This window comes from Garra rufa, chromosome 24, assembly GCF_049309525.1.
Source record: "Garra rufa chromosome 24, GarRuf1.0, whole genome shotgun sequence".
Classification (NCBI taxonomy): Eukaryota; Metazoa; Chordata; class Actinopteri; order Cypriniformes; family Cyprinidae; genus Garra; species Garra rufa.
The window spans coordinates 25,232,024-25,257,121 of record NC_133384.1 but is presented as its reverse complement, the minus strand read 5'-3'; the positions used below and the strand labels follow the sequence as shown (position 1 = coordinate 25,257,121).

Genomic DNA, 25,098 nt, shown 5'->3' with positions numbered 1-25,098 from the left:
TAAATAAATAGTTTAAAATTTTTATTTTACCATTTCAACATTATATTATATTATTATTAAAAAATGCTGACATAGAAATACACTCTTTTTAAATTATTTAATAAAATTAAAAAAATAAAATGATAATAATTTATTTTTAAATTAAATAAATTGTTTAAAATTGTATTTTACAATTTCAATTATATAATATTATATTATGTTATGAAAAATTGCTGACATGGAAATATACTGTTTTTAAATTATTTATTAAATTAAAAAATATAAATATATATAATAATTTGATTTAATTTTAAATTAAATGAATAGTTTAAAAATATATATATTACCAATTTAACTACATTATATTATATTATAAAAAATACTAACATAAATATACTGTTTTTAAATTATTTATGATTATATACTAAATTATATACTTTTATTTTACCATTTCAATTATTATATTATATTATAATACAAACATACTATTTTTAAATTATTACATTTTTAAAAAAGAAAATTATAATGACAATTTTATTTTTAAATTAAATATTTTAAAATTGTATTTTACCATTTCAACAGTATATTATATTATATTATATTTAAAAAAATGCTGACATAGAAATATAGTCTTTTTTTTAAATCGTTTATTACATTTCAAATAATAAAAATTATAATAATTTAATTTATTTGAAAATTAAATAGTTTAAAAATTTTATTTTACCATTTCAACAATAGTATTATATTGTTATATTATATGATATTATATTTTTTGATTGTCTGCGCTTGTCAGATGACCTTCAGCTATACAAATTGCTTTCCACTATGGCTTCATATATGAAGACTTTTTTGCATGCAGTGTGTCTTTTAATCTTGTTAGGTAATTGAATCATTTGTAAAGCTAGTCCTTTTCCATACGGCTAATTCCTGTGACCTTTTGGAGAGGTTATAAGTGTTTCCCACCCTTCCCTGGCATGCACACAACCTCACACACACTTTAATCCAAGCAGGAATGTGTGGGTGTCTTCCTTCCAACTCCTGTATGGACTAATCTATTTAGTCTTTTGTGCAGGAGTAGCTGTCATGTGTTGGTTTTGTTATTTATCCATCTATAGATATACACCACAGAACACGAAATGGCCTTGGAAACTGGTTTATAGAAACTATAAATCAGTATTAGCCCTGTTTCTCCCTTCTAGCCCACACAGAAACAGCTGAAGCAGCTCAGAGACATGCCATCCATAGTATAAACTGTGATGAGCAGATATAAACATCACACTCCAAATATAGCAGGGTCATGCGCATTGTGTTTGGTCAAACTTTGCCTCACACAATGAAAGAATGGAAGTCTTCTCACCCATATGTGGCGTCCTAATCATACGTGCACGTACATGGGGAACCTTTCAGTTCAAAGGTCAACTTTTTGCTTGTAAAACTAAAAATAAGTAGATCACCTTCCACGGATATTGAAAATCTAGATAAATAATTGGAATAGGAAATGAGTGTGTAACTCCACCCCTGTGTTCCTCGAAGTTTCCATTGGGCTATTCATCATTGTTGGTGTTCATTCAGTGAATCCTGTTTCTCAGAGCTAAAGATCAGCGCAGCTGCCAGAAGGGGGCATGGCTATGCTATAGATGGCTTGCTTTAAAGGGCTTTACACTACATGCATTGACATCTAACCCAGTTCTAAATGTAGCCTTTAGGAGTCAATACAAAACCCAGCGTTACTAATAAGTTAAGCCTGGAAGGTTAAACATTCACTAATAGCAGCTGAAAAATGTGTACATACCTGAACGAGGGGAAAAATGTACATAACAGCTTTGTGAGCGTAAAATGCCTAGTGAGCGGCTCTGCTTTTTGCTGTCAACATAAGCAGCTAACATCCTAACCAAAACAGAACCTAATAACAGACTGCTTTGAAACGCTCTGGTGCTTCCCACACAAAGCTAACAAGCTACACAGCTGATTCCAGCAAAGTTTGCTGCAGTATATACTGTTATATTACTATTATTTATATTTTTTGTTTCATTTTAAATTAATTTGATGTCGTTTTTGTATTAGTTTTTATTTAAATATTTATATTTAGCTTTAATTTATTTTTATTCTAGATTTAAGTTTGGGGTTTTTTTTTATATAGTAAGCCTGTTTAAACTGAATAAAGAATAAAAAAGGTAATTGTTACTTCTTTTCTCCCAATTGCAAGTTTACATCTCGCAATTCTGACTTTTTTCCTTGCAATAGCGAATTTATATGCAGCCATTTTGACTTTTTTTCTCAAAATTGTAAGATATAAACTCGCATGTGCAAGTTATAAAGTCAGAATTGCACGATAAAAACTCACAATTGCGATTTATATTCAGAATTGAAGGATAAACTCACAATTGTGGGAAAACAACTCAAAATTGCGAGATGTAAATTCACAAGTTCGTTTCTCACAGTTCTGACTTTTAACTTGCAAAAACGAGTTCGAATCTAAGCTATTTCGATTTTTTTTTTCTCAGAATTGTAAGATATAAACTCGCATGTGCGTTATAAAGTCACAATTGCGTAACAAAAACTCGCAATTGTGATTTATTTTCAGAATTGTGATATAAACTCGCAATTGTGAGAAAACAACTCAGAATTGCGTGATTAAACGTCAGAATTGCGAGATGTGAACTCGCAAGTTTGTATCGAGCAATTCTGACTTTTTTTCTCGCAAAACCGTGTTCATATCCCGACTTTTATTCTCAGAACTGTGAGATATAAACTCACAATTGTGATTTATATTCAGAATTTCACGATATAAACTTGTAAACAAAGATTCAACTTGTAATTCTTAGAAAAAATGTCAGAATTGCGAGATGTGAACTTGCAAGTTTGTATCTCGCAATTCTGCCTTTTTTCTCACAAAGATATAAACTCGCAATTGCGAGTTCTAAAGTCAGAATTGCAGGATATAAACTTGCAATTGCGACTTATATTTAAAATTGCAGGATATAAACTCACAATTGCAAGAAAACGGTCAGAAAAAAGGCAGAATTGCGAGATGTAAACTCGCAAGTTCATATCTTGCAATTCTGACTTTTTTTCTTGCAATAGCAAATCTATATGTCGCCGTTCTGACTGTTTTTCTCGGAATTGAGAGATATAAACTCCCATTTGTGATTTATAAAGTCAGAATTGCGAGTTTGTATCTCACACAAAAGTTTGTATCTCACAATTTTTTCTCGCAAATGCGACTTTATATCCCACAATTCTGAAAAAAGTCAGAATTGTGGGATATAAAATCGCATTTGCAAGAAAAAAAGTCCGATATAAACTCACAATTGCAAGTTATAATGTAAGGAGGGACAAAAAAGAACAGATATTTTCTCAGTTTATATCGCACAATGCAGAATTTTAAAATGGCTTTTATAATAAAATGTTTTCATTTCAATTTTAGTTTAGGTTTGAGTCATTTTATGTGGTTCTGTCATTTTTATTACTTTCAAATGTTCCTGTTTCCATTTCATTTATTTTTATTTCAGTTTCAGTCATTTTACTGCCTCAAATTTAGGTTGCTCATCTAATATGTATCTAACATATCATCTAACTTATGTTGTTGCTTATATTATTATTTTGTCAGCAGGCTGAAGATGACACACAGCTGAAGCTGGACGTGAGGCGTATAGAGGAGGACAGGATCCAGGTCCTAAACAATATGGAAGAGTTAGAGCTAAAGATCAAGGACCTGGACAACCAGATGGAGGAGTCCATCAGAGAGGTACAGTAGACACATCTACAGGTCAGGGAGGAAGTGGGAGAGATCAGAGAAGGTGGGATTAGTGAAGGGAGAGTGTCTGTGTGGGAGAGTTGTGCATGTGGCAAAGTAATCAGGAGCTGTGATGAGGACCACAGCTAGACAAGTAGGTCTGACCTGCCAAAACTAAATCTGTTTTACTTTCTCTCACTTAAAGCCTCATTTTCTCTGTTTTTCCCTTTAAATGATACACTTCATTCCTGATTCCATTTCAATATCTTAATGCTCCTCCATCATTTCCTCTCCACTGTAACGCACTTTCTCTTTCTGATGTCCTCATTTCTCCTCTTTGTTCCTTTTACTCCTTAACGTTCTACTAAGGTTTGAATAAATTTGGCCAAAAATGAAAAATCTGTCATTACTCACCTAATTCTCGTTCCAAACCTATAAGACCTTTGTTTATCTTTAGAACACAAATTAGGATTTTTTTGATGAAAACTGAGAGTTTTCCGAAGATTAACGAAGATCTCACAGGTTTGGAACAACATTAGGGTGAGAAATTAATGATGGAATTTTCATTTTTGGGTGAACTATCTCTTTAAGCTGGTTTTGAACATACGTATCCTTTCTATGCTCTCTTAGACACTGTAAATTTGTCATAAGCCCAAGGTTCAAAACACAAGAGAAAGCTATTGCTAAGTTGTCCTTAAAGCAGAAACTCCCATCTCTTAATTAATGATGCGTAGGTAGGTTGTTCTTTTGCCAGCAGTTCCTGCTAAGTCAGCTGTTCTATTAGAGCCCCATTCAGTAAACCGAGAATGTCAGTGTTGTGCTCTAGTTTTATGACGTTACGCTTTTATGGGTTTAGAACATGGGCCCCTTTTTTATATGTGTGAAATTAGGCACCTTCTAGGTGGTCCAGATTGTAGTGACATTACATCACTGTTTGCCACGAAATCATTGAATTTGTTCCAGTAGTTACTTTAAGTGATGAATTTGGATTTTCTTTAAAATAGAATTTCAGATTAAGTAAAAAATGAAGTACAAATATTTGTGTGTGTTTAGTTGGAAGTGGAGCGCGCTCTGTTGGAAGGCGAGCAGGATTCGGAGACGGCTCAGCTACAGCAGGAGAAAGACGCTCTGGAGGAACTTAAAGAGAAGATGGCTGACATTGAGAACAAAGCACAGACGGAAAAATCTCAGGTATGTGGCCATGATAAAGTCTGTTTATCAGTGTTGGGGAGTACTTAACTATACTTGGTGACGGTACTTACTTAACTCAAATGCTCTTTCCTAAACTGTCCTTTCTTTTGGTATGTACAGTAGTCAGATTGATTTTTAAGCATTTAGTTCATTCAGACAGGTCATATAAATATCAGAAGTGCTTTAATACTTTATTCATACCATTGTTCAAAAGTTGGGGTCGGTGAGATTTTTTTTTTGTTGTTTTCTTTTTAAGGGAAGCCTGGTTGTTAAGACTTGCATGGCTTAATATAACACAATTGATTTTTTTTACTGAAATATGTGGTAGAAAACCCATGAAAAATGTATGTTTATTAAAAAACTCACATTGTTTTATGCATATTTTGGACTATGGGGGGCGCCATTATTTCGGTAGCATGAAATGGTTGCACTTGGTGAGCTACTGGTGCTACCTGTTGCTATTTTTCTCAGAAAATAAAATACTGATACGGTGACCACAGCTGTAAGCGTAGGCTTAAACCAAAATGCTGTACTATCGATTTTTCCACACAAAGAATCTAAACACCCCAGATATCGAGTGAAATCTGTGCTGAGAAATTCCTTCAGTGGCTGCAGTGTCATGACAAGCGTCGGCATGTTTACATCCTGCCAGGTTGTCATCTAGTGTTTCTTGTCTCTGCCGTTTGTAAGTTCTTTTTAGTAGCTGTGGTCTACTAAAAGCCTCAAAGGCATCAGGGCTAAAGTAGAGAGAACAAAGACGCTGGTCTTTTGGAAATTTTATTCATCCACAGGCATCTTCCCATTATTTTCTCCTCTTCTTATCGCTAGGAAAGCAGCAAAGACATACATCGCTTCTCTTGTTGCCCTTCGATTGAAAATTACAACCAAAAGCTGCACAATCTGACATTGTATTAGTATTTTATTTTCCGAGTTGTCGCAGTTAATATAGCAACAGACAGTCCAGTAGCTCACAGAGTGCAACCATTTCACGTCATCGAAATAATGGCGCTTCCCATAGTTCAAAATTTGTATAAAACAATATGGATTTTTTTAAATAACGTAAATCTTCAATGGGTTTTCTACCACATATTTTGGTAAGAAACATCATTTGTTATATTATGCAATACAAGTCTTAATTCTCATTCTTCCCTTTAAAAAAATTAAAGAAGTCCTTGTGAGGTATTTCGTAGCCAATTGCTGTTTATCATTGGTTTTGAGTCTGTTACAGAAGGAAGCATGTTTCATTATTAATTTTTATTGTCGATTTATGGTACCCTAATTGAGATTTGTTGGTTTTTGTGCCAGATAAATGCTGTTAAGTTTTATTATCAGATGGAAATGTATTTAAAAGACATTGCCCCCTTAAATAGCTTTAGTGCAGTTGGCTACTTTTGCTTCTAGTGTTGCTAATGGCTTTTTTAAAAGGTAGCTTAATTTAGATTTGCTAAGCTATGGTTTAAATTATCTTTGCAAGCAAATCCTGTATACAGAATATTAAAGGAATAGCTCACTGAAAAATGAAAATTCTGTCATTAATTACTCACCCTCACGTCATTCCAAGACCTTCGTTCATCTTCAGAACACAAATGATTATTATTTTTTATTAAATCCGAGAGCTTTCTGACCCTGCATAGACAGCAACGCAACGGAAACAATCAAGTCCAAGAAAGGTAGTAAGCACATCAATAAAATAGTCCACGTGATATCAGTGGTTCAATTGAAATGTTATGAAGCTGCAAGGATACCTTTTGTGTGCAAAGAAAACAAAAATAGCAACTTTATTCAACATTGGTTTCTTACTACCTTTCTGAGCCTTGTGGTAGTTGCATTGCTGTCTATGCATAGTCAGAAAGCTCTCGGATTTCATCAAAAATATCTTTGTGTTCCGAAGATAAGCGACTGTCTTACAGGTTTGGAACGACATGAGGGTGAGTAATTAATGACAGAATTTTAATTCTTGGTGAACTATTGCTTTTTTTACAATAAATTTTACTTCTGAAATATGAATTAAATAGTCTTAGATTCATTTGCATTTCACACACACTTGCACTTCCTGGCAGCCTCTCATTCCATGTCACAGTTGGTAATCCAGGGTCTGCTCTAAATACACCTCTGCTAAACTGAGTGACACCACACACTGTGTTGATGCAGGGAATTTCTAAGCCAGGAGCTGGTGGAAATCCTGGCACCTGCGTCTCAAGTTCAGCCTGACTTCCGGCTCATTCATTCATTTAGCCTGGCAGCTGCAGAGACACTTGAGATACAAACACTTTAGCTGATGGTCCATTTCTGAGGCACTAACTCTTATGGATGGTTGATTTGTTCACTTATTAAGTTCCATTGCGATTAGGATGCTGCCTAGGTTGAGGAACAGAACTATCAATTGAACACTTTAATGTGTTTTGTTGCTTAAAAAGCATAAACCGCCTAATTTTGGACAATATTACTTTAAATTGCTGTTGCTGCCACTTGAGGTCATTCTTTATAGTGTTGTTAACATGCAAAGTGTTCGCTTGTCAATTTCAGTTAATTCAAACAGATTTATGAGGTATTTTTCAGTTGTTTGAGTTTTTATGTTGATAACATCAGCGATCATTTTCTTGCATTTTCATGTTCTTCATTTAATTCAACACCTCCATTTCCATCATGGCCTACTTGTGCTGTTACTGACTGAGAGTTAACTAACCCTGCCCCCCCCACTTGCCCCGGCACTAACCCTTCTCTCCTCTCTCCCTGCATCCTATGCGCGTACGTGCAGGACAAAGCCAAGCTAGATGCGGAGCGTGTAAAGTTAGAGCGACTGGCGCATCTGCTTGCAGAGCAGAAGACTCAGTTGGACACCTGCCCCGAAGCCTTGAAAGAGCAACTTCAGCTGCAGCTCTGCAGGGTCAGTACTCACACACAGCCTTCATCCGCCTCTTCCTCATAACCGGGTCCTTGTCCTCTTCATCCCTAGTGCTTGCATCTGTCTCACCTTCATGAATGACATTTCGACTGGCTTCCTTCTCTTACGTCGCATGCGCTTCCTGAATGTTTGGAATGTATCGCATAATGTTATATATATATATATATATGCTCAAATTTAAATAATAATTATTAAGTAAAACAATTTTTATTAAAAAAATCCATTTTAATTTAATTAAAAGTTTAATTAATAGTAATTTTCAGTCTAAATATTTAGAGATTTTTGTGCATGTGCAAATAATAGGCACAATTTCCTCCTAATTCACATTACCATACTCAGAAAAATCTTGTTATTTTTAGCATTATTAAGATTTGGAATTCGTTTTTATTTTTATATTTTCCATTTTCATTTAAACTTTAATTTATCATTTTATTAAGTATTTGTATAAAATTTTATTTTAGTGTTAGTGAATCAAGTTAACTAGCTGTAATGTTTTATTTTTGTTTTATTTAGATATAAATATTAATTACAATAATTTTCTGTATATTAAACTAATTCACATTACCATAATTTGAAAAATCGCATCCTCATTATAGATATTTATGATGTAATTATTGTTATTTTAGCATCATTAAGATTTACAGTTTTAATATTTAGAATAAATTTTTATTTTTATATTTTCCATTTCCAACTTTATTAAATTATTTAAAATGTTTTACAATACTTTTGCAATATTTTTTTTCTTCAGATTAAATTAAACTATAAGAATTTAATTCTTTAATAAAATGTAGTGTTCTGCATTACTATATACGCTACCAGTCAAAAGTTCATTCTCTTTGATGGGGAAGTGTTTCCAAACCTTTGACTGGTAGTGTATGTTTTAAGAAATATATGAATTATAATATTATTATGTTTTTTTCTTTAAAATATTCTAATGTAAATGTTTTGTTTTTGTTTTTTTTGCATTACAATATTGAGAAATTGTGGGAAGAGGGATGCCTAACTGTCATAAAAATAATGTCACAATGCTAAAATCTACAAATATAATTTTTTCTTTCTAAAAGTCATGTTTCATTCATAAATTTCATGAGAGTCACCCTGATAGGCTGATACACAATCCCTGACATGTTAATTAAGTTATAGGAAGGAACAAGGTTATTTAAAGCTGGCAGGCGTTGAATGAAAGCGTGGCGTACAGTAGCTGTTTCTGTGATGACGTGGAATGGCTGCAGAGTTTCTTTACGTAGCTGAAGTTCATGTTATGTGAGTGTTGACGTGATTGATCTCCAAAGGTCGGTGGTGACGGGTAAAAGTTGTGGCAGGTCCTCTGTTCACTGGCATGTCGCGGCGCATGTTTATAGCTGTGATTGGCCTGCTTCCAGCAGGGTGAAACCTTAACCCCTGTCTCCATCCCTGGGGAGGCTGCTGGAGCAGAGGGGATTTGGTGTGAACTGTTGTTGGCTTCTTTGAGGCTTGTTGAACTGTGAGAGTATTACGACTTCATTTCCAGTTAAAGATATAGATCTAGCACAAATGGAGACCTTCATATGTCTTTGTATATCAGGATGCAGAGACGCTAGAGGTGGAGACCAAACGGTTTGAAGATCTAGAGTTTCAACAGCTGGAACGAGAGAGTCGTCAGGATGAAGAGAAAGAGACTCAGACCCAACACATTCTCAGGGAGATTGCAGAATACCAGCGGAGCACCGTCACACGGAAGGTGAGTTTCCTGGATATGAATTCATCAGTCTCTTGGTGCCTTTAAGTCATCCTGGGAGGTTCTTACTTATGGCTTTTATTAGACTTGTTAATTTAGTACTGACCTGAAAAAGATATTTCACATAAAAGATGTTTACATATAGTCCACAAGAGAAAATAATAGATAAATGTATAAAAATGACCCCGTTCAAAAGTTTACATACACTTGATTCATAATACTGTGTTGTTGTGATCCGCAGCTGTGTGTTTTTTTTGTTTGTTTAGTGATAGTTGTTCATGAGTCCCTTGTTTGTCCTGACAAACAGTTAAACTGCCTGTTGTTCTTCAGAAAATATTTCCAGGTCCCACAAATTCTTTGGTTTTCCAGGATTTGTGTATTTGAACCCTTTCTGTTCTGTTTGACAATTTATGATTATGAGATCCATCTTTCACACTGAGGATAACTGGGGGACTCATATGCAACTATTACAGAAGGTTCAAACACTCACTGATGCTTTAGAAGGAAAAATTATGCATTAAGGTCTGGGGGGTGAAAACTTTTGAACAGAATGGAGATGTGTACATTTTTCTTATTTTGTCTAAATATAATATTTTTTCCATTTAGTACTGCCTTCAGAAGCTACAGAAGATAGTTAGATGTTTCCCAGAAGACAGAATAAGTTAATTTTACCCTGATCTTCAAATTCAAAAAGTTTTCACCCCCTGGCTCTTAATTCGTGGTTTTTCCTTCTGGAGCAACAGTGAGCATTTAAACCTTAAGTCCCTCAGTTGTCCTCAGTGTGAAAAGATCGATCTCAAAATCATTCAGTCATTGTTGGAAAGGTTTCAAATAAACAATAATGCTGGAAAACCAAAGAATTTGTAGGACCTGAAGGATTTTTCTGAAAAACAGCAGGCACAGCTGTGGATCATTAAGGTAACAACACAGTATTAAGCATAAGCGTAATTCTATGGGGGGACAGGGGGACACGTCCCCCCCAATATTCAAAGAAGGACAATTTGTCCCCCCCAATATTTGATCATACTGTATGATTATGCGGGCGATATCGATGTGATTGCAAATACGTCTTTCTTTCCAGCTCCGAAAATATAAAATCCCGGCCGGTCCATTTCCCAAATCCATTCGACTGGCCTTACACTATACATTAACAAAACCTGATCCATGTCATGTTTTCCCCTATACCTTTAGTAGCTCGTGCACCGCCACCGTCAGTGAGTTAGGAAAAAACAAACAGAAGAAGAGCGCGAAATCTGACAGACATTTGGCACATATCTATGAATGGTGTTTTTGGCTGACATAATCCCTTAGATAATGACCAGGTGAATTTCACTAGAATTTCGAATTGTAGAATTTGTAAATTTCGAATGTAATATTATACAGCTTGTATGAATGGGTCTATTGACAAGCTAGCCGACAGCTAGCTAACGTTACTGTATACACGCTAGCATGTAGCCTGGCTTTAAAGCAAAATGGGATAGCGATCAGTGACAGGCTTGTCAAATCTACTGTACCAAACCCAGTTTTTACAGCTAACGTTAGCGTTTTGAGCCACGGTCCTGTTCTCTGAATTGGGTTTATCTAGCAAGTTATTTTAGAGTCCTGTCATTTGTTCTTTCTTACTTCACCATTTTCATCCCTTGGAATTGCGTTGCTGTTATATTTCACAGTATTGGCCAAAAATGAACAAGAGAAAGACTGCAGCAGCTGACATCTGTAATTTCTTTGGAAAGAAAAAGAAAGTAACGTTACATTTCTGGAGATTTTAGGCATTTTTAACAGAGAAGTGAGAAGTAAGGTACTAAGGTACCGGACAGCATGACATTAATAGCTCTTAACCCTTGTATGGTGTTCGGGTCTGTAGGACTTTTACTCTGTCCTCCTCCTGTCAGGCCTTGCTGTTATGTGTGTGTGTGTGTGTGTGTGTGTGAGTGTGTGTGTGTGTGTGTGTGTGTGTGTGTGTGTGTGTGTTCTTGTATAGTATATGGTTTGAGGACACAAATGTGTATAATGACTTGGGTATTACAACGTAAACATGGTTTATGAGGACATCTGTGTCCTCATAAACCAAATGGCTAAAAAACATACTAAATGGTGTTTTTTGAACTTCAAAAAAGGCCAAAAGTTTTCTGTGATTGGTAGGTTTAGGGGTAGGGTTAGTGTAGGGGCATTGATTATACAGTTTGTACATTTGTAAAACCATTACGCCTATGGAGATTCCCTGTATGAACCACATATCTGTGTGTGTGTGTGTGTGTGTGTGTGTGTGTGTGTGTGTGTGCATGCATGTGAGAGAGAGGTTGTGTGTAAGTGTGAGAGAGTGTGAGTGCAAAAGTGAGTTTTGTTTCTACCCCTGTCGTTCCCGCACAAGGTTACAATTCTTAAATGTGATCTAACAAAGCTAGAGAGGAAATATTAACCATAAATGCTGTTTCTATTGCTTGTAATTGGGATGAAGTAGCCTAAATATCTGTTGAGTATTTTAACATAAATTGGTTGATTATGTTGAATTAAAAACCCCAAAATGCAGCGGGTCCACCAGACCCACGAACACTGGCTGAATAACAAAAATATGAACACCACACAAGGGTTAACTCACATTCATTGTGAGTGAATGTAACGTTATAGGGTAAGATGTGGTAACAAGCTGCCCCTTAGAACAATGTTTAATTACTGAAACAAAAAAGCAAAGTTTAGAGGAAAGAAAATATGTGGATCATGGGCATTCTTATGAGAATTATGAAGGGAAAAAGACGTTTAGATTTTTAGAAAATGTGATTTTTTTTTTTTAAAGTATAGAACAAAATAAGATATTTTGAAAAATGTCTGTAACCAAACAGTTGATGGACCCCATTGACCTACTATGGAAGTCAATGGGGTCCATCAACTGTTTGGTTACAGACATTTTTCAAAATATCTTATTTTGTGTTCAGCAGAAGAAAGAAATTCTTACAGGTTTTAAAAAACTTGAGGGTGAGTAAATGATGACAGAATTTTCATTTTTGGGTGAACTTTCCCTTTAAATTCAGCTTTGTGACTTAATAGCCTGTATGCTGATGCTGTAATCATTACAGGGTGAGTATACGTTGGTTTGACGATCAGATGTAATAAAATTCCTTGTTGTGTTATACAATTACAAACATTTGGACTCTGGCTTTTTTTTTTTTTTTTTAAATGTGTGCATGCGCAAACACAAAAAGTCCCACAGCTGTCCCCCCCAATGTGTGATTGACAATTTCGCCCTTGGTATTAAGACTACATGTAACATATTTTATGTGAAATAGCTTATTCAGGTCAGTACTTAAATAAGCAATAACACGCGTTTTATATGAACATTTTACAGATTCTGAAAGGGGGTGTAAACTTTTGACCTCAACTGTTGTTAACTATTTGACTTGTCTCCAAAGCTGAGGCTCAAAGAAAGCCTGAAAATATGATAATTCCAACACATTTTTATGTGTGGCACCTTTAGGAGAGGCTGCTGGCCCTGAAGAAACAGTATACCCAGATTTCCCAGCAGGCTCAGAGGGACAAGGACAACTTTGTGAAGGAAAAGAACACTCTTCAGATGATGCTACAGCGGGTATGTCTGTTTGATTGCTACATAGTACTACTACACTGCCTTTTGGTCCCGTATTGCACGCTACAAGTTGTTTTTGGTGCTTCCGAATCATGACAGATTTTCTTGCTGTTTTCCCAGGAAAAGGAAAATCTTGTTAACTTGGAGAAGAAGTATTCTGAGCTCACTGGGGCATTGGGTTTCCCTGTCAGTCCCATCAGTATGAAAGAGGTAAGTTGGGCAGGATTATGCAGGATTGTTCTTTTCTGTGAATTTAAAGGATTAGTTGACTTCCAAAATAAAAATGTCCTGAAAATGTACTCACCCCCATGTCACCCAAGATGTTAATGTCGAAAAGAAATTACGTTTTTTGAGGATTACATTCCAGGATTTTTCTCCATATAGTGGACTTCAATAGGGATCAACAGGTTAAAGGTCCAAATTGCAGTTTCAATGCAGCTTCAAAAAGCTCTACATGATCCCATTTTCTTTTTGACTTTTCCAAACATGATTACGTAATGTGTAAAGTCGAGCTAGTGCAAGATGAGCATTTGTGGTTAAAAAGTACATTGATTATTTTTTTATTTTGAAAATGACAGATCGTTTCACTAGTTTAGACTGTTATTCCCTGGCTGGGATCGTGTAGAGCCCTTTGAAGCTGCATTGAAACTGCAATTTGGACCTTCAACCCGTTGATCTCCACTGAAATCCACCATATGGAGAAAAATCCTGGAATGTTTTCCTTAAAAACCTTAACTTCTTTGTGACCAAAGAAAGAAACACATGAACATCTTGGATGACATGAGGGTGAGTAAATTATCAGCAAATGTTATTTCTGGAAGTGAACTAATCCTTTAAGGCAAATCTTCTCTTGACATCCTCTCTTGGACTGCACATGTGTTATGGGCCTGAGCACTTCAACCATGTGTGGCTGCCTCAAAAGGTTACTATAACACCATGAAGGGAACTACAGTAAATAAGGAAGTCTTCTCTTTGATCGCTTTTTCGCCCGTGCCCTTATCATGACCCTTGCAACCTGGAAATCTTGAGTTGCAGAGGGTTGTTTGTGTTACCTCACTGTGGAAACAGGGTCTTTTTCCCCTGTATTCCAGGACTGCTTCCAGTTGGCCGACGTGTGTCCGCCTCATAGTGAATTTTGCCATGCCCACAAAACCCTGTCTCCACTTCCTGCTGATCTCCTGATGTTTTCTTCTCTTCTTTCCTCTCTGACTATCAAAAACGCTGAGGTAACGCACTAGCAGCATGCATGCAAGATAATGTTTGTTGCTCGTTTCCTGCTTTCCAAAATACCTCCTAACATGCCGCTTCTCTGGGTAGTTAAGTTTATAATGCTCTTAAAATAACCTCTAATTATTTCCTCTTTTACTGGTTTATCAGTACTTCAAATTCTTTGGAGTTCTTTGTTTGGGTTCCTTAAACATTAACTGAATTAAATGTTTATTTATTTAAGTAGCTTTTTTTTTCAATCAAATTATTTAACTTTTTTATTTTATTTTACTAATTCATCTGTCATTTATTTAGTTTTAAATTAATTTTTAATTGGATTCCCGTTCTCTGATTCTTTTTAAATTAAAAGGGTCATATCATACATCTAAATAATATAATAATAATAATGATGATAATTTATTATTATTATTAATTTTATTGCTTTTTGCTTAGATTTTTAACAGAGGTCATATATGTAATAATTATTATTTATACAAAATAAAAATAAATGTAAAATATAAATTATTTAATAATAATTATACTAATATATAATAATAATAATAATAATAATAATAATAATTTATAAAAATGTTCACATTTATATACACATTTTTATAAATAAATATTGAATAAATAAATATATTATAATTTGATTGCTTCTTGCTTAACATTTTTAACAGAGGTCATATACCATAAAATAATAATAACAATAATAATGACAATAATAATTATTATTATTATTTATACAAAATAGAATATATTACATTACTATATAATAATAATAATAATAATAATAATACTTTATAAAAAATGTATATGTTTATATACACATTTTTATAAATAAATATCAATTATATTATTATAATTTGATTCTTTTTTGCTTCAATTTTTAACAGCGGTCATATACTATATAATAATATTTATTATTATTATTATTATTATTTTTTTTTTTTTTTTTTTTTTTTTAATACAAAAATTATACAAATAATAAATATAGAATATAGTATACTACTATATAATAAAAATAATAACAATAATAATAATTCATAAAAATTATCATTTCTCTTAGATTTTTTTAAAAATTAGATGGTGTATACTACTATATAACAACAATACAAATAATATTATTAATAATAATAATATATTAAAAATTTACATTTATATACACATTTTATAAATAAATATGTTATCATAATTTAATTTCCTTTTGCTTTGATATTTCACAGATGTCATACTATATAATGATTATTATTATAATTATTATTTATTTAAAAAAAGTATATAGATTATTAATAATATATAGAATCATTACAACATCGTGTCACTTTTTTTATTGTAATTTATTTATTTTAATTTCATACAATACCTTTTACCTTTTAGTTTAGTTATTTAATTTTATTTAATTTAAATCAATTTAATCAATTTCATTACATTTTTATATTTTTATTTTTCCTAAATTTGTCATTCATCTGTTATTAATATGCTTGTCATTAATCATTTTAACCTACTTGAATATATATATATTTTTCCTATTCACCCCTCTTCCCCCCATTTTCCAAATGGTTTGTTCCAGGGCTATGTTACAGTCAATGAGATCAATGAACTGTACTCTCAGCTGGGGGTAGATCCCACCCCAGCCCCTAACCCCACCCAAGCCCAGTCCTCTCCTGACGCCCCTGCCACAGGGACTGACCCCAGCCCTGACCCCAGTCCTGCAGAGAGCACAGTCCCGCCAGGAGAGGGTGAGGTGTGTGATCAGGATGGTTTATTTGTGTTCAGATTTAAGCGTGTCAAGGATTTAGTGTGCACACGCCAAGTATTGGAAAGTGAGTAAAGATCATGTTACATGGTCACTGTGGGATTTCGAGGTACTTGTATTGTGGGATTTATTTATATTATTTGCTTCCCTTTCTCTGATTCTTTCTAAATTAAAGTGGTCATATTATACATACAAATTAGTAATGTTGTAAAACATCAAAGAAGAGTTTTTTTATAAAATGACCCCTTTAAGCGAACTATAAGCTCACCTTCTTCTAGCGTCCTCTTATTTCTGATTTTCTCCTTTACCTGTCTTTCCCAAAGCTGTCTCCCTCTTCCTGTCTGCTGTCCTCCTCCATTTCTTCTTCCTCTTTCACTGCATGCTCTCGTCCCAATCCTAAACCTCCCTCTGTGCACTGGCCTGAAGATATGGTCACCTTCCTCAACCCTTCTCCTCCTCCTCCTCCTCTACCTGCCAAAAAACAGCGCCGCCACAGGCAGGTAAACCTTGAGAGTACTGTATCTGTGTATGTATGAGTGCAGCTATTAGTGACTTTTCTTACCTTTAACCTTGTGTTCCTCAGCACTTCCGCACCCTAGAAGAAAGGAAGCGGTACGTTAAAGAAGGCGGAGCTCATTTGAGTGACACTCTTCCTCGGAAGAAGACCCAGCCCACCATAACCCCACAGTTCACCTGTGCAACCTTGGGTCGTAACATACCCTCTAAAGTAAGAATACATTATACATTTGCATATTTACATAGAAGTCACTAATGTGCATTTTATTGCATTTATATACACTTTGTTATAGTTTTAAATGTACAGTGACCTATTTATTTATTTATCTTTTTTTTTCTAATTGTGACCTTGAAACACAAAATCAGCCGTAATGATCAATTTTTTGAAATTGAGATTAATACATCATTTTAAAGCTGAATAAATAGCTTTCCATTGGACAATATTTAGCTGAGATACAACTATCTGAAAATCTGGAATCTAAGGGGGGAAAAATCTAAATATTGAGAAAATCACCTTTAGAGTTGTCCAAGCAATGCATATTACTAATCAGAAATTAAGTTTTGATATACATACGCTGGGGAATTTACAAAATATCTTAATGGAACATGATCTTCACTTAATAGAATAATGAAAAGGTGTATTTTATTGTATTTATAAAAAGTTTGTTATAGTCTTAAATGTACAGTGGCCTATTTATTTATTTATTATTTTTAATTTAATAAATATTTTTTTATATTTTCATTTTTTAATTGTATTAAACTTGAATTTTCTAAAAGTAAAAATACATTATACATTTGCATATTTCCATAGAAGTCACTAATGCTTATTTTATTGCATTTACATAGTTTGTGATAGTCTTAAATGCACAGTGGCTTTTTTATTTATTTATTTTTATTTTTATACAAAAAATATTGTTTTTATATTTACATTTTTTAATTGTAATAAACTTTTATTTTATAAAAGTAAGAATATATTATACATTTGCATATTTCCATATAAGTCACTAATGTGCATTTTATTGCATTTATATACAGTTTGTTAGGATCAGATAAAAACAACATGGTCATATTATATGTACTGAATATGTACTGGATGAATTTTTACTATGTATTCAGTATTTAGTTTGTTCATTTATTTATTAAATGTAACCAATATTTTTGATTGCCACAATGATATTACTCGAGATAAAAATATATGAAAATATTTTTTTTATAATTAAAAATATATATTAATTATTATTAAATATGTACTGGGTTCATTTTTACTATGTATTCAGTATTTTGTTTGCATTTATGAAATTTAACCAACATTTGTGATCGCCACAATGATATTACTTAATATTTGAATATTTCTTTTTCTCTTTTACTTCGTGCTTTAAATAGTTTCTTAATTTACACAAATATTACCTTTTTGCCAATATAGTATAACATAATATAATACATAATGTCAAAAAATGGAAAACATGTAGATATTTTTTTTGAAAATCTGGAACCTGAGGGTGCAAAAAAGTCAAAATACTGAGAAAATCGCCTTTAAAGTTGTCTTTGCAATGCATATTACTAATCAAAAATTAATTTTTGATATATTTACGGTAGGACATTTACAAAGTATCTTAATTTAACATGATCTTTACTAAATAACCTAGTGATTTTTGGCATAAAAGAAAAAAATATCATTTTGACCCATACAGTGTATTTTGGAGTTTTGTGGTCCAGGGTCACATTTTTAACTATACACAACTATTCAAAAGTTTGAGGTGAATAAGATTTTTTTTATTAATACATTTAATTAGTGAGGATGCATTAAATTAATCAAAGGTGACAGTAAAGACGTACAATTTTACAAAATTTACCATATTCAAAAACCATCTTCCTAACCGCAAACTTTTGAACAACATCTATGTATGAAAAAAAGCTTGCTCTAACATCATCTTCTATGTTTAGTCTCATCCACCTTTAGCTCAAAGCTCCAGCTGTGGGAGTGTGTTGAACAGAGCCCTTGCCATCTCCCCTAAAGAGACACACGTTGAAACACACCGCCTGCACAAGGGTAGGGCTCTCCACCTCAAACACACGGTTTAAAATATACAGTGTTATTATGTACCATTACACCAAATACATCAAAAGTGATGCTTTAGAAGTCAAATGTTACCTAATCATAATCACTTTCTTTATCCTGCAGGCAAATCTAAGAAAGGTACAGTAACCTGTCTCGATTGTGCCTGTTATATAATTTCTATTTAAATAATGTCTCTCTGGCAAAGAATGTCCTCCTTCAGGAGACATTCATTGCCTCAATCATTGGCTGATTTCAACCCCATTACTTTTAATGAGTCTGGTCTCTTTGAAATGAAGAAACCTGTAGTGTTTCTTCAATTTTATGCACTGTTTGACTCACCAGGGCCTTTTATGGGTCTTTTTGAACGAGGTTGAATCTTGTATGAAATAAAGCTGCTATTTTATACACATTACAAAGGCATGAGATGATTTATTTCATACAGTGGTGTGATGTTATTCTAGTAATTCAGTCCTGCATGATGAGGTGTGTCTGTAGTCATTTGTTTTATTTCTATTCATAGGCTTTAATTGTTATGTCACCCTGCTGTTTATGGTCTAGTGAGCTGATGGTGGGTGTTTATGGGTATTTGGACAGGAATGATGGCTTCTATAAAAATTCCTCTGCAGAGTTTAGGTGCGGTCGAATTATTGAAGTTTCAGCAAGACTACACAGGTAAAAAAAACTGACAATTGTCAATAGTGTAGAAATGTATGAAACACAGCTCACACAGAATCACAAAATACTCGACTGCAATTCACATTTAATGGATGATAATCCATAAAACGCTTTATTAGACCATTTTCCAAGGCTGCATGATATAGTAAACCCATTTTAAAAATCATAATAAAGCGTAATGCTATTGTAAATTCACAAACACTACAATGTAATTAAATAAATATAGCTGCAAGCAGTGATTACCAGGGTTCAAGTGCTTTAAGGCATATGCAAAAAAGACATGTAGTAAGCCTTTTTTTGGCAAATACAGGTAATTTACCACAGAAATATTGTGTTTTTTAACGTTTATGATTGTTATAGCATTATTTGTGGTCCGCTCTTTTTAAAACTTTGCATGCTTGTTTAGAATCACCTGTTGCATGTGCTCACCAGGTTTCTTGAAGTTTTAAGTTTTCCTTTAGGCTTTATAGGATTCTGGGTAAATTCGGACAAGCCCCTTTTTCTAAACGATCCCCGTTATAGCTTCCCAAAGGGTAAATTCCAACATTTTTTGGATAATTATTGACCTAAAGAGTCCAGAGAATTGTACTTCAGTGTTTTTTTTCCAAACTGAGCGAAAACCTGACTAGTTCGCAAAAGTAGTTTTTTTTTTTTTTTTTACATTTTCTCAATCATTCAACAAATGATTTTTTTGACGGCAATGGTTCTAGAGGAAGTTGCCTGGAATGAGGGTTTCTGTCGTATGACACAAATATCGTGTGTACGCTATATTGCCCCCTAGTGGCCGATTTATTTCAAATTTCTAACAGACTTTTGGGGCCATAAGTCAAACAGGCCCACTGAGTTTCCTTCCGATCGGCCTACATTAACTAATATCTTATAGGTGGTCAAACGTCATGGGCCAATGGCGGCCATGTTTTTATTGAGATGCGCAAATGTCCTTATAGACACTTGTGGCACTTTGGACCAAGACCATGCATAGCAATTTTCATGTTGATTGGATTAATTTTTTTTTTTTTTTTTTTTTGCGATTTTTGTCCTGCACCCTCAAATTGAAGTCTTATATAAGTTTGGTGAAGATATTTCATTGCGTTCAGGAGTTATAGGCATTTTACTAAAAGTGGCCCTGTCCCTTTTGAACATTTTGGTGTCCCTTTATGATGGTGAGTCAAAAGTTGGACTTTTTTGATAATTATTGATATTCGCTCTCCAGAGAATTTTTCTGAACTGGTTTGGTTCCGATTGTGAGAAAAACCTAGAGATTAGTTCGCAAAAGTAGGTTTTGGAAATAAATACTCGAAAATTTCCCCATTTCACGATTTCATACTTTTGATCGTTGTAGCGCCCCCATCAGGCCTATTGGGGAGAGCTTTGGTAACGTTGTTGGCAGTGTGAATACTACCATCCCTCCAAGTACGGTTTGGTCTGCACAATCAGTTATATGTGGACATCGCTGATCCGTAACCATTCTAACCATTACAATAGGCTTTCAGCTCTACGTGCTTGAACCCCTAAATATATGCAATGCAGGTTTACTATATGCACTTTAATTATTTACATGGCGCTATACAGTAATGTAAATGCTGCTCCACACAAACTATTATTTTTTAAATGTGTGGATCTTAAAGGAACACTCCACTTTTTTTGGAAATAGGCTCATTCTCCAACTCCCCCCGAGTTAATAAGTTGAGTTTTACCGTTTTGAAATCCATTCAGCCGTTCTCCTGTTCTGGCGATATCACTTTTAGCATAGCTTAGCATAGATCATTGAATCCTATTAGACCAATAGCATCACGTTCAAAAATGACCAACGTGTTTCGATATTTGTCCTATTTAAAACTTGACTCTTCTGTAGTTATATCGTGTACTAAGACCGGTGGAAATGCAAAGCTTCAGTTTTCTAGACTGATAAGATTAGGAACTACACTCCCATTCCGACGTAATAGTCAAGGAAGTTTGCTGCTGTAATATGGCTGAAGCAGGAGCAGTAATACCACGCAGCACATGTGCAAATGCTAAACTAGCTGGGAACTCATTTCTGATAATACTCCGCCTGCTTCGGCCATATTACGGCAGCAAACTTCCTTGACTATTACGCCGAAATGGAAGTGTAGTTCCTAATCTTATCAGCCTAGAAACTCGCAGAGTCAAGTTTTAAATACAACAAATATCGAAACTCGTTGGTCATTTTTGAACGTGATGCTATTGGTCTAATAGGATTCAATGATTTATGCTAAGCTATGCTAAAAGTGATATCGCCAGAACAGGAGAACGGCTGAATGGATTTCAAAACGGAAAAACCCAACTTATTAACTTGGGCGGAGTTGGAGAATGAGCCTATTTCCCAAAAAAGTGGGGTGTTCCTTTAAGATATTGCTGTGAGTTTGGGTTTATAATGTGCAATATGCACCATTATGCTAACTTTTTATCATGATTTTAAAATAAAAGCTTAAACCCTCACTTCGAGTTTACACGTTTTGATGTCCACATATTCAAGAAATTACAGTGGCTACGGCATTTCAGTCGTAAAGTATTGGCCAGACCTCAAGTGTTGTTTGTGTAGTAACACTGTAAGCACTGCCACATCAAGGCTCAGGACCATCAAAACAAGCCAATCAAGACTAATTAAAGTGAGTCTCATAAGGACTTGATGTCCTCCAGTAGGAAGCGTTTGTTCCTTCTGGGTGGAAACTTAGTGCATTTATTTATTTGTTTTGTGGAGATAGTGGAAGAATGTTGGGAAGATGAAGGACAGGAAATGCTTCCATTCGATTTTCAACAAATATCTGACCTGTTGGGTTTATTTGTCAATTTTTTCGCTTTAATTCCAGTTTTGATTGTCAAATCACTAAAGCTCTTTTATAAAAATGTGAGCGAGTTTAGTGTTGTAGATGAAAAGCTAAACTGCGTTGTCAGATGGTTTATCTGAAGGTCTCTTGGGTAGGATCATCAGAGGCGGGTCTCTGCTTTTTCTCGAAGTGCTTGATGTTATCAGTGTTGTAGTGGAGTTGAGTCTCATATCCGCTGAGCTGATTCTAGCAGTACTAGTTGTTCAAGCAACAAGTTAAACAGGGTCTCTTCAGGAGACGGAACCTAAATCGATATTTAGCTCAAATATACCAATCTATCTCGTGGTTTGGGCTAGTAGCTGAAGAAAGGCATCATTAGGGGCTTGGGATCCAATCTATAAATCGGAGTAAGGTATTCTCTCACATACACTACTGTTAAAAAATTTGGGGTCAGATAGATTTTATATTTTTTTGAGAGTTTCTTATACTCACCTAAGCTGCATTTATTTGATTAAAAACACAGGAATATAGTAAAAATTATTACAATTCTAAATTGTTTTCTTTTTAATATATTTTAAAATGTAGTTTATTCCTGTGATAGCAAAGCTGAATTTTTAGCCTAATTACTACAGTCTTCAGTGTCACATGATCCCTGATTTGCCACTGAATTACCACATTTCACAAATATAAAGTTCAAAAGAACAGCATTTATTTGATTAAGTAATATTATAAATGTGCTTACTGTCACTTCGGATCAATTTAATGTGTCTTTGCTGAATAAAAGTATACAAATCGTACCCCAAACTTTTAAACGGTAGTGTGTGTGTTGTCCAGATATTATTGCACGGTGGCTGGTCTTTGTGAACACGGTAAAGGGCCCCAGGGTGCCCCAGACAGTGCCTGGCCGGAGGACACTGAGCTGGGCAGCAGGAATGGAGAATCTGCTCCTGGGAGTGATGCTGCACTCTCAGGTAAAGCTGAGATAGCCCTAAAAACAGACAGGAAGAATCATGGTATGCTTGATATTCATTGATGTTCATAGTGTTTATCATTGCTAAATTCTTGTTTTCTTTGATTGTTTTGCACATTTCTCAGGGCACAGTCAGCAGCACATTGGTGAGGAGCACCGAACGAGGTTAAGTGATCTCAGTGGCCGTGCATCCTCACAGAACAATGTCTACCTAGACTCCTTTGGTTATCAGGACAACGGACGTGCCTTTGACACACTGAGTGTGGACAGCTCAGACAGCATGGATACCAGCATCTCTGCCTGCTCACCTGACAATGTCTCCAGGTGAGAGAGTATTTTTATTTTATTTTATTTATTTATTTTTTGACTGATTCTATCCAGGTCTGACAAAACCTTTGTTTATTTTATTTTTTATTTTATTATCATTGTTTTTACTGATTTTATCCACGTATGACATAACCTTTGTTTATTTTATTTTTATTTTATTTATTTTTTTATTTTATTCTTTTTTTTATTGTATCCAGGTCTGACAAAACCTTTTGTTTATTTTATTTTTTATTTTATTATTATTGTTTTGAGTATTATTATTCTATCCAGGTCTGACATAACCTTTATTATATATATTTTTTGACTGAATCTATCCAGGTCTGATAAAAACTTTAGTTTATTTTATTCTATTTATTTATTTTTTGACTGATTCTATCCAGGTCTGACATAACCTTTGTTAATTTATTTTAAATTATTATTATTTTGATTGATTCTCTCCAGGTCTGGCAAAACATTTAGTTTATTTTATTTTATTTATTTATTTTTTTAAATGATTCTATCCATGTCTGACACAATTATTTTTCCTTCCTTTTTTTAAAGTAAAAAAAAAAAAAAAAAAAATATATATATATATATATATATATATATATATATGTGTGTGACCCTGGACCCTGGATATTTGTAGCAATAGCCAAAAATACATTGTATGGGTCAAAATTATTGATTTTTCTTTTATGTCTTTTATGTCAAAAATCATTAGGATATTAAGTAAAGATCATGTTCCATGAAGATTTTTTGTCAAATGCCTACTGTAAACCTATCAAAATGTAATTTTTGAGTAGTAATATGCATTGTTAAGAACTTAATTTGGACAACTTTAAAGGTGATTTTCTCAGTATTTTGATTTTTTTGCACCCTTTGATTCCAGATTTTCAAATAGTTGTATCTCGGCCAAATATCGTCCTATCCTAACAAACCATACATCAATAGAAAGCTTATTTATTGAGCTTTCATATGATGTATATATCTCAGTTTTGTAAAATTTAACCTTTTGACTGGTTTTGTGGTCCAGGGTCACATATATACATACATACATATATACATACACACATATATAAAATTACAATTATTACTTGTTATGATTATTAATTACTAATTATTTAATTTATTTTTTTAGCATATAAATGCATATGAAGGTCTTGGTGAGCATAAAGTCAAATTAAAAAACTAAATTTTACTGGCCCCAATCTTTAATTAGTGATTTAAATTGAATTATAAATAAAAAAATATATTTATATGGAAATATATATTTATATAAAAACAATATAAAAACAATGGTGTGCCCCTATTTCAGACTGCAGTGCATGTTTCCAGATCTACAGACGGATCGTATAAACTCATGACACATACCATGTCTTTGTAATTGAAAACATTTCCACAGCTCCTATTGTAGTTCAAGCCAAGAGTTCTGTCTGTGGTACAATGAATGAAATATTGAGGACAATGGCAATGTGTGAGGAAAGAATGGAGAGAAAGACAGAGCAACTGAAGTCCAGGAACCATATTCGAATGCTCTGGCGACTAGTCTCATGTAGGTTACCATAAACCTCAAGTCAGTTTAAAAGTGACTAGTTGAAGACCAGAATGAAAGGACTTTGACAGATGAGACCACATGAGGTCATTTCTCAGAGCAATGTGTGTTTATGCTGTGAGTATGAGTGTGTGCTGGAGGCAGCAGATCGGCGCTTG

The 25,098-nt window shown here is 33.9% G+C and overlaps 1 protein-coding gene across 9 annotated transcripts in view; it reads left to right on the top strand.

Moving 5' to 3' along the window:
- phldb2b (pleckstrin homology-like domain, family B, member 2b) overlaps window positions 1-25,098 on the top strand; it is a 66,103-nt gene that overhangs the window by 34,616 nt on the left and 6,389 nt on the right. For 2 of the 9 annotated variants that reach the window (XM_073830472.1, XM_073830479.1), the window contains 12 exons: window positions 3,590-3,727; window positions 4,769-4,906; window positions 7,665-7,793; window positions 9,376-9,531; window positions 13,001-13,111; window positions 13,229-13,318; window positions 14,200-14,334; window positions 15,888-16,061; window positions 16,657-16,800; window positions 18,534-18,639; window positions 18,772-18,786; window positions 23,208-23,406. In XM_073830472.1, the coding sequence (XP_073686573.1) occupies window positions 3,590-3,727; window positions 4,769-4,906; window positions 7,665-7,793; window positions 9,376-9,531; window positions 13,001-13,111; window positions 13,229-13,318; window positions 14,200-14,334; window positions 15,888-16,061; window positions 16,657-16,800; window positions 18,534-18,639; window positions 18,772-18,786; window positions 23,208-23,406 (1,535 nt within the window). The remainder of the gene's footprint in view (window positions 1-3,589; window positions 3,728-4,768; window positions 4,907-7,664; window positions 7,794-9,375; window positions 9,532-13,000; window positions 13,112-13,228; window positions 13,319-14,199; window positions 14,335-15,887; window positions 16,062-16,656; window positions 16,801-18,533; window positions 18,640-18,771; window positions 18,787-23,207; window positions 23,407-25,098) is intronic. The other 7 variants (XM_073830473.1, XM_073830475.1, XM_073830476.1 and 4 more) reach the window with 7 other exon arrangements.